Source organism: Eublepharis macularius, chromosome 7 (assembly GCF_028583425.1).
Source record: "Eublepharis macularius isolate TG4126 chromosome 7, MPM_Emac_v1.0, whole genome shotgun sequence".
Classification (NCBI taxonomy): domain Eukaryota; kingdom Metazoa; phylum Chordata; class Lepidosauria; order Squamata; family Eublepharidae; genus Eublepharis; species Eublepharis macularius.
In genome coordinates this window covers 4,601,887-4,614,758 of record NC_072796.1, presented here as the reverse complement: position 1 = coordinate 4,614,758, position 12,872 = coordinate 4,601,887, and the positions used below count along the sequence as shown (strand labels likewise).

At 47.7% G+C, this 12,872-nt stretch overlaps 3 protein-coding genes across 3 annotated transcripts in view; 2 read left to right on the top strand and 1 right to left on the bottom strand.

The window, feature by feature from the left end:
• APBB3 (amyloid beta precursor protein binding family B member 3) overlaps positions 1–832 on the bottom strand; it is a 31,801-nt gene extending 30,969 nt beyond the window's left edge. Inside the window, exon 1 of the mRNA XM_054984856.1 lies at positions 49–832. Coding sequence (XP_054840831.1) covers positions 49–832 — 784 coding nt within the window. The remainder of the gene's footprint in view (positions 1–48) is intronic.
• On the top strand, positions 819–4,349 carry LOC129333701 (SLC35A4 upstream open reading frame protein-like). The gene is made up of 3 exons (XM_054985541.1): positions 819–883; positions 3,729–3,827; positions 4,145–4,349. Exons 1-3 carry the CDS (start codon positions 869–871, stop codon positions 4,340–4,342), a joined length of 312 nt encoding a protein of 103 aa, XP_054841516.1. The 5' UTR covers positions 819–868; the 3' UTR covers positions 4,343–4,349.
• Positions 4,350–4,948: 599 nt separating this feature from the next.
• Positions 4,949–7,586, top strand: LOC129333700 (probable UDP-sugar transporter protein SLC35A4). Its single transcript, XM_054985540.1, has one exon. It carries the CDS (start codon positions 4,949–4,951, stop codon positions 5,918–5,920), a length of 972 nt encoding a protein of 323 aa, XP_054841515.1. The 3' UTR covers positions 5,921–7,586.
• Positions 7,587–12,872: the final 5,286 nt, after the last annotated feature.

Genomic DNA, 12,872 nt, shown 5'->3' with positions numbered 1-12,872 from the left:
GAGCAGAGGGCGCAGCAGGGGGGCCCGGCCGGCCCGCGCCCCGCTCACCGTCGCAGTCGACCAGGATGATGGCCAGCATGTAGTCCTTGCCCAGCATGGCGGAGCCCGGCGGGCGGCGAGGGCGGCGGAGCTGAGCCGAGGCCGGCGCCGGAGTGCGGGCGGGCGGGCGGGGCCGGCGGGCGGAGCGACGCGGGCGGGAGGCGGGGCAGGCGCGCCGCGGACACGGGACTCCGCGCACGTCGGGAAGGGCGCGCGGGGCCGAGGGCCGGCTGGGGCGAGGCGGCCCCGCAAGCCCGGCTCCCTGCGGCCGAAGCGCCTCTGCCGCCCAGGGGCCCCGGGGCGGTGCTCGCGAGGCAAGCCCGACCCGCGGCCGAGTCCCCGCCCGGGTCTGCTGCGCCCCGAGCCGGCCACGGCGGCAGAGCGGGGAGCGGAGCCCGCGGCGAGGAGCAAAGCGGGGCGGCCCCGACTCCAGGCTCGCTCCGCTTCGGCCCCGGGAGCGCCTCCCCTCTCCCCTCCCCACACGAGCTACGCTGGGTTGGGAGGCTGGACGGGGGCTGGGGCCGGGACGCTCCCCCTGGCCTGCCTCGCAGGGCTGTTGTGAGTGCGGGGGAGGCGAGGAAAGCGGCACTTCGGGGACGGGCTGGGTACGATGCGAAGCCACGCCCCTCGCCACAGAGGCCCCGCCCCGCCGCCGCCGCCGCCGAAAGGAGCAGAAACGCGGGGAAATTCCGACACGTGATCCGCCGGGGAGGTGGGAGGGGTCTTCTCCGGTAATGTCATCGACACGCGCCGGGGTAATTGAGGACGAGGCTTGGCGCGTTGCCGTGCGCATGCTCAAGCGGAAGCGGGGTGCTTTGGGGCCGGGAAGATGGCGGACGATAAGGTAGGCCCCGGGGAGGGAGGCCCGGAAGGACCCGCGTAGCGCCAGAGGAGAGCGCGGCCGGCCCCAGGGAGGCGACGTGGCCCGGGGGCCGGCACTTGCAGCTGGCTTGGGTGAGCGGAGGGGAACGGCCGCCTTGCCCTCGGGCGGGAGCCCGCGACGGAGCCCCCCCCTCCCCCGGCCTCCTCGCAAGGGCGCCTGAGCGGTGCGGGTCGGAAGCTGGGCCGGGCGCGGGCCCCAAAGCCCCAAGGGCGGAGTCGGGCGGGCGTCGTCATTTGCATTTCCCTGGGGGAGACGAGAATTCTGCAAGCCGCCTTCGGTCCCCATTGCGGTGAATGGGAGGTATAAAGGAAGGGAAGAAATAAATGCATTTTCCCCGGCCTAGGTCACGGGGAGGTTGGGGCTACGCAGGGCCTATTCGTGGACGGCATTGCGTTTTCAGAACCTGTGCCTCTGTTTCTGTCTCGTGCCTCTATTTGGAGTTCGGATTTTAATGATAGTGTTAATTTGTTGTGCTTTTGTAGTTTTTCCGGTGGTCTGTGTGTCGCTTTTAGATGTGGCAGAGGACAAGGAATGTATTAAATACATTAAATACAAAAAGGCTAAAATGCTTCTATAGTCATGGTCTTATTCCTATATAACTTATTGAAAATTGCCCATATTTATAAGCTTGTATGCTCTCCCCTTTAGGTAAACTGCTTTTGGACTTAATTTGTCACCATAAAATTCTACCACCCTGAAAACTAAATCAAAACAAATGTCTCCTATTGACCTCTCCAGGAACTGACCTGCGTAGCTATTGCAGCACTTTGTTTTCCTATCCAAGCAAACATTAAGCACTAGTAACAAAGCCCGTTGTAGGGAAAAAATACAACCGGCTCTAGAAAGAGGAGGGTGGACAGGTGGGCATTGCCTTCTCCTCAGTGACTGATCCCAGCTGGATGAAAGGGGGCAGGTATTGCCATCTGCTCCGCTACTGATCCCACCTGGGTGAAGGGAGCATGGGTCGGGCTCCTGATCCCAGCCGGGTGATGGCGGAGAGAGGGCATTGTCTCCTGCTCTGGGCCTGATTCCGTCTGCGTGGAGGGGGGGCTGACATTGTTGCCTGCTCCGCATTTGATCCTGACAAGATGAAGAGGTGGGTGGGCATTTATTTTATTTATTTATTTTATTTTTTGCCCACTCTCCCCACGAACAGGTTCAGGGTGAGGTACAATAAAATGCTCAATGAGCATTTAAAATAAACATATAAATAAGATTTAAAATACAAAAAACATAAATATCTAAAACAGCATATCAGACGGCGGCCCTCTCCAGTTTCCCCAATCTGAACATAACAAACCAGGAGGAGTGGGTGGGGGCCATAGTTTGGTCATATTCTGGTGACAACACTTATGGGGGGCAGATGACTTTGTCACCCCTCTGGCGGGAGACCATTATAGAGGCACCTAAGCAATCAGAAAGTCAAAAGACTGGCCTCAACCATATGCCTGGTGGAATAACTCCCTCTTACAGACCTGCCAAAAGGACATAAGGTCTTGATGGGCCCGGGTGTCCTCCAACAGAGAGTTCCACCAGATTGTGTCTAGGACTGGAAAAGGCCCTGGCCCTGGTCGAGGCCAGGCAGGCCTTCCTGGGGCAGGGGACCACCAGTAAGTTCTTATTTGCAATCTTAATGCTCTCCAGGGTACATATGGGGAGAGATGGTCCCGCAGGTATGCTGGTCCCAGTCTGTTGAGGGCTTGAAAGATTAAAACCAAAACCTTGAACCTAATCCGGAACTCCACCAGGAGCCAGTGCAGCTGCTGCAAGATCGGAGTAATATGTGCCCTGTATGGTGTGCCCATCAGGACACGTGCAGCAGCGTTCTGGTCCCGCCTGTTTTGCTGCCTGTTTTGTGCCTGATCCCAGCCGAGTGAAAAGGGGGGCATTGTCTCCTGCTTTGCACTTGATTCCATCCAGGTGAAGGGGGCCAAGCATTGCTGCCTGCTCCACATCTGATCCCAATGGGGTGAAGGGGGGATGGGCTTTGCCGCCTGCTCCACTCCTAATCCCAGCCAGGTGAAAGGGGCAGGCATTGCCACCTGCTCCATGCCTGATCCCTGCCATGTGAATGGAGGGCAGGCATTGCCATCTGCTCTGCTCCTGATCCCAGATGGATGAAGGGAGGGATGGGCATTGTCTCCTGCTCTGTTCCTGATTTCGTCCGGGTGAAGAGTGCAGGCATTGTCTCCTGCTCCACATCTGATCCCGATGGGGTGAAGAGGGGCTGGGCATTGCTGCCTGCTCCACACCTGATTCCAGCAGCTTGAAGAGGGAGTGGGCATTGCCATTTGCTCAGTTCCTGATCCCAGCTGGGTGAAGGTGGGGGGCAGGCACTGCCACCTACTCCCAGCCTGGGCTTCCCGCCATGGCGTGCTTTCACAGGGATGGGCTGCCTCTTCTGGGCCCTCTGGAGGCGCGCCAGTGTAGGAAGTGAGTTGTCTGGAACACGGTTATCCTTTTATAAAGTAGGATTAGATTATTAATGGCTACAACCCTGTGATAGTTCTTTATCTGTCAGTGTTCTATCAATTACCACCATTTGAAAACTTATCCATATATAAACTCAATTTTCCATATATTAATAGCATATCAGTAAGTTTATTTGTGCAGCAATAAATGTCCAGCTCCTTAACATTTGGGTCAGGAGCCACGGAGTGGACATATCTGCCTTTGGTACGGCAGAGTTAGTGGCAAGAAACAGAAAGACTGCTTCCATCTGTAACATTCTATCCTCAGCCATACAGGTATTAAAACGCAAGTTTGCATAAAATCTGCAATATGGAATTTTGTTTCCAATGTATAGGACTCTTTGCCAAAGCTGAAGGATCTTGCTTTTTTGAAGGATCAGTTGGCAAGTTTGCAACGAAGAGTGGAAAATGAGGTGCAAGCCGAAGTAGGACAGGTAAAGGTGGGATTCAGTAATGATTTATTCCTAGAAACCTTTTAATCTGTATTTTACTACATTTTATAACTCCATGATCCTAGTAATTTATTTGAGTGGAACATAATTGTATTTCCAAAAAACCCATTGTTTTATTTAGGTCACACAAGAATATTGAGACTGTATGTCCCCATCCAATGACGACAAGATTGTACCAGCTCTAATAATGTAATCTAGTATTTAAGGGAAAGAGGTGAACTGTGAGAACCTGTTCCAGGTCAAAAGTCTGTTGTTGTTCAGGTCACAGTTTCATCAGCTTGTTTTTTCTTTTCCTACAGGAAGGTTCATTCCTGGCATCTCCATTCCTCAAAGGGTTCCTTGCCGGGTATGTTGTAGCCAAATTGCGTTCTTCAGCAGTCCTGGGATTTTTAGTGGGGACTTGTTCCGGGGTGTATGCTGCTCAAACCTATGCAGTCCCTGATGTGGAGAAGACAATCAAAGAATTGTTCCGCTCATTCAGAAAAGGACCAGACTAGAAGACTCTCCCCTCGTATAATGGTGCACTCCAAAACCTGTTTTCATGTTTTAGAATTTCTAGACAATTGCAGCTCTACAAAGGTCATAGGCATTTGGTTTCTCTAGCTCCCGTTTCAGTGTTCATGTCCCTTGGAAATGTTTTGTATGAGGCAAGTATGAAACTTCAGCAGGTCTGATTATTATTCTTAGGCATCCTATCATGAAATTGACAGTTTCAGCTTCAGCTGTGCTGCAGGGCTTTCGGACTATGAGCGTGGACAGATACATTTCTGTGACATTCTTGCTTTCACAGTCTACAGAGCTGAAGAACCGCTGTTATCCTCTGTTGTAGGCTCTGGAAACTACTACATAGGCCTTCTGCTCAGGAAATGTGATTTGCATAGTTCACCTGTGTGGTCTCCTCTTCCTAATCACGTGCAAGTGTTATACCCTAGCGGGACTGACTGGTTCATCTCTTACTCATTTGATTTGTTAGGCATGCAATGTGTGTCGTTTCTCCCATCCTCAGCAGATAATGTTCTGAAAAATACCAAAACAAATCCTGTGCCATTTCCAATAAAAAGTTAAGAGACCGATGCAGCTCTTGTTTCCAGTGCTTCACAGAAATGTGCTTGGACAACGCTTGTGGTGTGCACAACTCACTCAGCCCTGCTGCTTCAGCAGTGCTTAAGAAAGCCCTGTGGGGGCTGATGCTTCTCTTGTCTGTTATCATCTATGGCGCTCATGCCCCACTCTTGACTCTCTGTAAGGACCACGGGAAGATCCCATTCAGTGCCTCCTCTGTGGTGGTTTTGATTGAGCTGACAAAGCTGCTGCTCTCTTTGGTTTTTCTGCTGGTCTGGGATTGGAGGCAGCTAAGACTGTCCGTGTCATGGCTACACGCGGCTCCCTTTGCTCTCTCGGCACTGCTGTATGCCGCCAACAACAACTTGGTGGTCCACATGCAGCTGTTCATGGATCCTAGCACCTTCCAAGTGTTGAGCAACTTGAAGATTGGCAGCACCGCCCTTCTCTACAGCATGTTCCTACACCAAAGACTCACTCCCCGCAAGTGGGTGGCCCTCTTCCTGCTAACCACCGCTGGGGTGTTCTATACACGTGGAGGCCTTCGGGACTTTCAGCACTCTCCAGCCTCGGACATGGAGCTGCATATCACGCCTGTTGGCCTGCTGCTGATCTCTGTGTACTGCTTGGTCTCGGGCCTTTCTGCCGTCTACACTGAAGCGGTCTTAAAGGCCCAGGATCTGCCTCTCAACCTCCAAAATCTTTTTCTTTACTTTTTTGGCGTCTTGCTGAATGTGGCCATCCATCTGTTCAGTACTTCCTCCACTGGGTTCCTGGAGGGTTTCTCAGTGTGGGTGCTGCTAATCATTGTCAGCCAAGCCCTGAATGGTTTGATTATGTCTGTGGTCATGAAGCACAGCAATAACATCACAAGACTGTTTGTGATCTCCTCCTCTGTGATGGTGAACGCCCTTCTCTCTGTCCTGCTGTTCCGCTTGCACCTCACTGCCTTTTTCTTCCTTTCTGTGCTTCTCATTGGCCTGGCTGTTCACTTGTATTATGGAGTCAAATAGCTGAAGCAAAGCCACTGATGCGGGGGGGCTGACTTTTTGCTATCTCATGCAGAAGCATCAGTAGCATTGGCTTTCCTTCTTCGCATCATTTCCTCACTGTCTTCTGACTGGCTTAAAGGGATCTCTGTCATAACCCTTCTCTCTGAGAGCCAGTTTGGTGTAGAGGTTAAGAGTGACAGGACTCTAATCTGGAGAGCCGGGTTTGATTCCCCACTCCTCTGCTTGAAGTCAGCTGGATGCCCTTGGGTCAGTCACAGCTGTCTCAAAACTCTCTCAGCCCCACTCACCTCATAGGGGTAATAACAACACACTTTAAATTGCTCTGAGTGGGTGTTTGTTGTCCTGAAGGGCGGTATATAAATCAAATGTTGGTATTCGTTGTTATTATGAACTTGGAGAGAATGTTGCTTTAGCTTCAGCCGTGGCTTACACCAAACTCTGCTCTGGTGTGAGGAAGCAGCAGATTATATGGGAGCCCAATTTACTTGTGCCATGATGAAGAGTGGCCTGATTCTGGGGTGATGGGAGGGGAGGGCTGCCTGGGGCATTCACTTGGCGTTCTGGATGTAGCTGGTGCCACCCCACAGGTAGCCAGGGGGATGCATCTTCCTTGTCTCAATATTTTTCAGAATCTGGCTGTGAAGCGTTTCTGGAGGCTGGATAAGGGGAACTGTCCCTAAAGTGCTTCTCTTTACATCTTTGTATGTAGCGTGAGGGCTAAGTGATCTGTTTTTAGACAATACCAGTAGGGCCACATGGATGAAGTTAGCCCCGTCTGTGTGGAGGGTGTCTGGCTTCAACAGATCTCTTCCTCCAGAAGTCCTAACTTAGCCCAATTGGGTATCAAAGTGCCTTTTGGAAATCACATTTGTTTATTGTTGTGGTCTGTTCCTGAAAGAACCCGTTGCTGGCACACAGTGCATGGGAAGCTGTGATGGTCTCAGATTTCTGTAATAAAGTATCTGAAAGCTAGCAGTTCCTTGTGGCTTTTCCTCCTTCCTTTGCCTGAAATATTTGCCTATGCGATTTGCTTTGGGGGGGGGGCTGACTTTGTAACCTGCCCTTGATATGCAGCCCATATTCCCCCCCCCATGCTAATTATACATGAATACGTTTACAGGTGAGGCTCTGAAAAGGTCCCTTCTTTAGAATCAAGTTCTTGGGAGGGCTCTGAGGTGCTTCTGCTGTCCCAGGAAACAAAGATCCATGTCAGATATTCCTGCTTCTTTCCCTGTTCAGTCAGTTCTGATATCAGTAGTATTTTTTTCCATTTGTCCAGCAGGGCTCTTCCCTGCCCCATTCCCTGTTCCCTTAGTGAATGCTGCAGTTTCCCCTACTCCTGCTGCTGCCAGCCCAAGTATTCAGAAGCCTTCTGCTTGTTTGATTGTTACGGGGATTTCCAGCTGTGCCAAGTTAACCAACTTCATCTGCACCCTCTGTGCCAATATCCAGGGTGGGCAGCTTTGGACTTCAGGCTGGGACTGTGCTGGTTCCTTGCTTGCCGTTGTCTCACGTGGAGAGTGGGGTGGCCAGTGGGGGCTGACCCATGTCTGCTAGCCCAGTGTTGACAGATCAGTGTGTATATGCTCCGGTTCAACCAGTATCAGTTTCGTATACCAAACAATGCTTAATCTGGACATGAAAGATTAAACTTAATTTCCAGTTGGCTGTGTGTGTTGTGTTTGTCTTGTGTTGGGGATTTTTTTTTTAAAAGTACACTGCTTTTAAATTAGAATTCCCTTCCAGCCATCTTCCTCAACAATCAAGACCCCAAATAGCGATTCATAAAGAATTCTGAGCTTTATTTATTTATTTAATAATAAAACCCAGAAGCAGATTCCCTCATTAGGACATATGCATAATGAATTAATCACATTAGACACTATTATATACCCTTAGAGCTTAATAGTTTACAGAATAAAAGATCAAAGGTTAGCACAAAGTTTATACAGATATTTTAGAGCTAATACAAATAATTCTTTGGAATTTACAGCCTTCAGGATTTTTGGCACCTAATAGGCCTGAATGACAGAACAATAAATTCCCACTTCAGTATAAACATGTTAGATGCCTGGAGCCATATTACTTGCAATAAATAGAGAACCTTCCTGAGAGACTACTTTCCAAGGTTACTTCTTAACAGTTTCTTCATTGCAAGAAAAGGAAGACAAAGAATTGTTGACAGAATAAAAATTGTGTAACATTCCTTCACTACTGTAGAGTCAGTGCGACCTGTGTTCTTTAGTTTAAACAAAGATGTGCTCACTATAGAAGATTCTACCTTCTGTGTGTTAGGTCTGCTCCAATAGATCTCATAATTGGGTAAAAGGTCATAAAATCTCCTAACATCTTGACGTCATAATTTGTTGCAAAGGATACAACTAAAGCACTGGCACATACCAGGGCAGTTCTGCCATAGTCTTCATAAAGAGTTCCCAGTAGCACCAACAGAGAAACTGTGATAAAAGTTGTCCACTACACAACTTTTCTAGAGCTAATTTCCTGAATAGGTGTCAGGCCTAGGGTGTCAGACCCTGGAAATTAGATCCCCAAGTCCCTCACAGCAAGCCGGCAGGTGCATTGGTTGAAGTTAGGGGTGTGCATTTCGTGTTCCCAGTTCGGAAAAAAACCCCGAACCGGGCCCGATTTGTAAAGATTTGGTATTTCTGAATCAGGGCCAGTATGATGGCCCCAATTCATAAATACAGAATCAAAGCTTCCTGAAGCGATTTAGGTCGTTTTGGGGAGCTTTTTAAAGGGCTCGCTCCCACCACCACCTCCCTCCCACTTACCTGACATCCTGGCAGCAGCGGAGGCACCGGCTGCGGCCGTCCCCACCGCCCTGCTGGCCGAAGTCGCAGCATAGGTGCCGGCTGCAGCCTGCCCTGCTGGCCACAATGGTGGACGAAGTGGTGGCACAGGCGGCTGAGGTGCCGGCTCCAGTCTGCCCTGCCGCCTTGCCAGCTGCTGCAGCGGAGCGGGCAGCGGAGATGCCAGCTCCGGCCTTCAGGAAAGGTAAGGGGGGTTGGGGGAAGGGGGGCTCAGGAGGGAGGTGGGGGCTCACTTCGGTATGCTACGAATCATTACGAATCATAGCAAAGCAATTATGATAACCTGAAACTGAAGCGGCTTGCCGGTTCGCGTTTGGGGTTATTCCGAAAACCGAATATTTCCCCGGTGCACACCCCTAGTTGAAGGATTTTATTAGAGATTCATACAGTTCAGGTGTTCGCTCATAGGTAGCAGTTGACAGAAGTAATTAAGCAAACAATAGGACTACTGATACAGAGGGACGTTCTCCCACCCCTTCGCATTTAGGTGCGAAAGCCTAAAAGGTTACATGGGAACAAAAAGTAGTTTAGTCTGAGATAAGGTACACAGTGGAATCTTCCTTCCTGTGAAACAGATACATGTTAGTACCCAGCTGCAAGCTCTTAGCCAAGGCCACACAAAAATGAAAGCGCATATTTCTTAGAGATACGAGAGAGCTTGCCAGCTCATTCAGCAATTAATATTAGTAGTTTGGACACCTTCAGGAGTCTTATAAAATGCATAAGATGCAGTATTACAGTGTAAAATGCAGGAGACCACAATTGTCTACATCACTCTCAGTATAGAAATCGGGATACAGTGATGGCGTACAATACAACAGTGGCATAGGTGCATGGTGTACATGACAACAGGGCCTAAAGAAATCGAGCATCTTCACGGGAAATCATTGCACCCTGCTCTTGAAAGGGCATCCTGGCCTTTGCTGTCAACGCTTCCACATTTTCCTGCAGAAAAGAAATGAAAGTTCTAACTTCAGCTGGAGTTTAGTGATGGAGGGAGGTGCTTTTTTGTATTTGAACTAAGGGATCGTGCAAACCCGTGGTGGTGGTAGGAAGGCAGAGTGTGCCTGTCCCTCACAACAGTTCCTCATTCAGTCTCTAGCCCCCTGGTAGCCAAGTCATTGTGCTGTTTGGTCCGTAGGGCCCGTTTCTGAATGTCAGTTCAGTCTCTGGGGAATAGGGAAAGGGTGGCTGGTATTTTTGCAGAATAATCTCAATGTTATCAAAGCAGAGAAGTCCAGGTTGCTTGGATGAAATTCATTGTGGCTGTAGGATGTGGGAAAGTTGATTGGAGGAGTACAAAAACCGAGCAGGACCTAGTCCAAGGAGACTCTGACAAATCACCATATAGTTATCAAAATAAACTATTTGTAAAGTGCAAGTGAAAACTGAAAACTAAATAATGTATCTACAATAAAGTCCCTTCAAGTTGTTCGGGGAGAATCTACTGTTTCAATTCTGTCATACAATCTTCTTATATAAATTACTCGATACAACGAATACTATCAATAAGTATCCAAGGAAAGTCACCGTCATGGAGAACCTGGTTTCATCCAACAGGAAGCAGAGATTCGGGAGAGTTGGCAACGGGTGTGCTAGCAACGAAAATATACCGTTTCTTCACCAGCCATATATACATTGCATGTCCATACAAAATTGCTCTCTCATATGCGTTGGTAATATTGTCGGTGCACTTCACACTGCCAACTCTCCCGGATCTCTGCTTCCCATCGGATGAAACCGGATTCTCCATGACGGTGACTGGCCAACAAAAGGATTGAGTAAATACAACGGTTATAAGGACTATAAAGGACTATTCTAAGAGTATTCTATTTGGACATGATACTTACCTTGGATACTTCTTGATAGCATTGGTTGTATCAAGTAATTTGTATAATAAGATTGTATGACAGAATTGAAACAGAGAATTTTCCCCAGACAACTTGAATGTATTAAAGTATTGTATAGATATTTAATGTATCGATAAATCAGTTCGTTTTCACTTGCATTTTACAAATAGAGTTTACTTTGATAACTATATAGTGATTCGTCAGAGTCTCCTTGGACTACGTCCTGCTCGGTTTTTGCCTTTCTGTTGGAGACTCCCCCTCTTGGTCTTTGATTGGAAGAGTACAGCTACCATGACAGAGCTCCTGACCTATTTCATCAAGCTGAAGGGGATTTGCCAGCTGCGTCCAGAGAGTAATGATAGTTTCCTGGAGGGATGGGACAGTCCTGATGGAGGTGGTTTTGAGGCTTCTCTCAAGGAAACCATGCCTGGCCCTGAAAAATTTAAACAATCATCGGTTGTGGATGAATATCTTTATTTGGGGGGAGGAGCCCAAGTGAAATGTGGTCACGGTCATGCTTCCTCAATGCAGGCTAATTATCTTGACCCATCTCAGTCCAGGTTTCTGTCCATGATTTGGAACTGAAACTGCACTGAAAACTACTGATATTATCACATTAAAAGATATAGCAACGAAGGACGGTCTCATAAGCAAAACTGAGATAGAACAAAAAATTTCAAAGCTCAATTCCATGGTTCTTATATCTGCAATTACAAGCTGTCACCCAACAAATAAACATAAGAAAGGTTATGAATGCAACTCAGACAAGATTTGAGCAATTCATGGATGCTAAAAAATATCAAAAAAAGGGCATGATTTCAAAAATATATGGCCTGCTATTGTCCTCTAACATCCCTAACAATTTTAATTATCAAACTAAATGGCATAAAGGTCTTAATGAAGTACTGACATTAGACAATGGAAAAAGTATGGGCATCAAAATTAAATAAATCCTCAACTATATTAACTAAAATACAAAGCTATAAAATTATACATAGGTGGTACCTAACACCCCAAAAAATCTCCTTAATTTATTCTTCAGCATCGCCCTCTTGTTGGAAGAAATGCAATAATGAGGGTAATTTTGCTCACTGTTGGTGGGAATGTCCCTTGATATCTTGATTTTGGTCAGAAATACTAAATATTATTAAGGAAATAACAGGGTACAGTGTCCCTATGTCACCAAAAGTAATCTTCTTGGGACTGTGGGATCAGACATCAATCCCAAATGTTAGAAGAGACCTTATCAACTCTCTTCTGGTGGCAGCTAGGAGTGCAATAGCAACCAAATGGAAAGACCAATCTCCACCTACTACAGAACTTTGGTTTACAAAAATCTGGAACCATTTGATAATGGAAAAAATAACTGACAATCTACATCAGACAGAATATCAATCTTTGGAATCAAACTTCTGGGAAAAATGGATCCCATTTTACGAATTCATAGAAGCAAGAGATCTGCAACCTCCCTCTTCACACCACTCATTGTTAATGTATTAAAGTTGAAGCACTGTGTTAATATTTGTAAATGCAATGTATTATATTGGTTTGTTGTTTGATTATTGTTACAGTTTGAAAATTGAATTAAAATTTTTTTTTTAAAAAAGGAACTGAAACTGCTGTGGTGACCCTGATTGATGCCCACTGCAGGGATGGGGCTGGGGGAGTTCAACACTGCTGGTTTATTTGCATGTTATGTGGTTTATTTATACCACACCTTTCTCTCTCAGTGGGAATCTAAAGGAGCTTACTTTGTTCTTCTGTGTTTTATCCTCACAACAGCCCTGTGAGGTAGGTTAGGATGAATGCATACAACTGATCCTAGGTCACCGAGCCACCTTCCACGGTAGAGTGAGGATTCAAACATGGGTGTCTTGGATTCTAGTCTGACACTGGCCACTACATCAAACTTGCTCTCAGTATCAGGATGTTCCTTGGACAGGTTTAAATTGTTCATTATGGAATGGACTCAGAGGGTTGCTGTGGGAAACCAGCTATCTTCAGTGTGGGAATTACGTGGCAAGATTCCACAGGGTATAATCTTATTCCTGATGTTATTCAACCTCGGTGTAAAGCTTTTAGGATAAATTGTTCATAGCTATAGAATTGGATGTCATCAATATGTGAATGACACCCGGCTGTATCTCACTATCCATATTCCCTGATGATGCAGTTGAGGTCTTGAAACCTCACAACTGACAGCTGTGGACAAATGGCTAAAAGTGAACAAATTGAAACTGAACCCAGACAAAACCAAAGTGATGCTGGTTG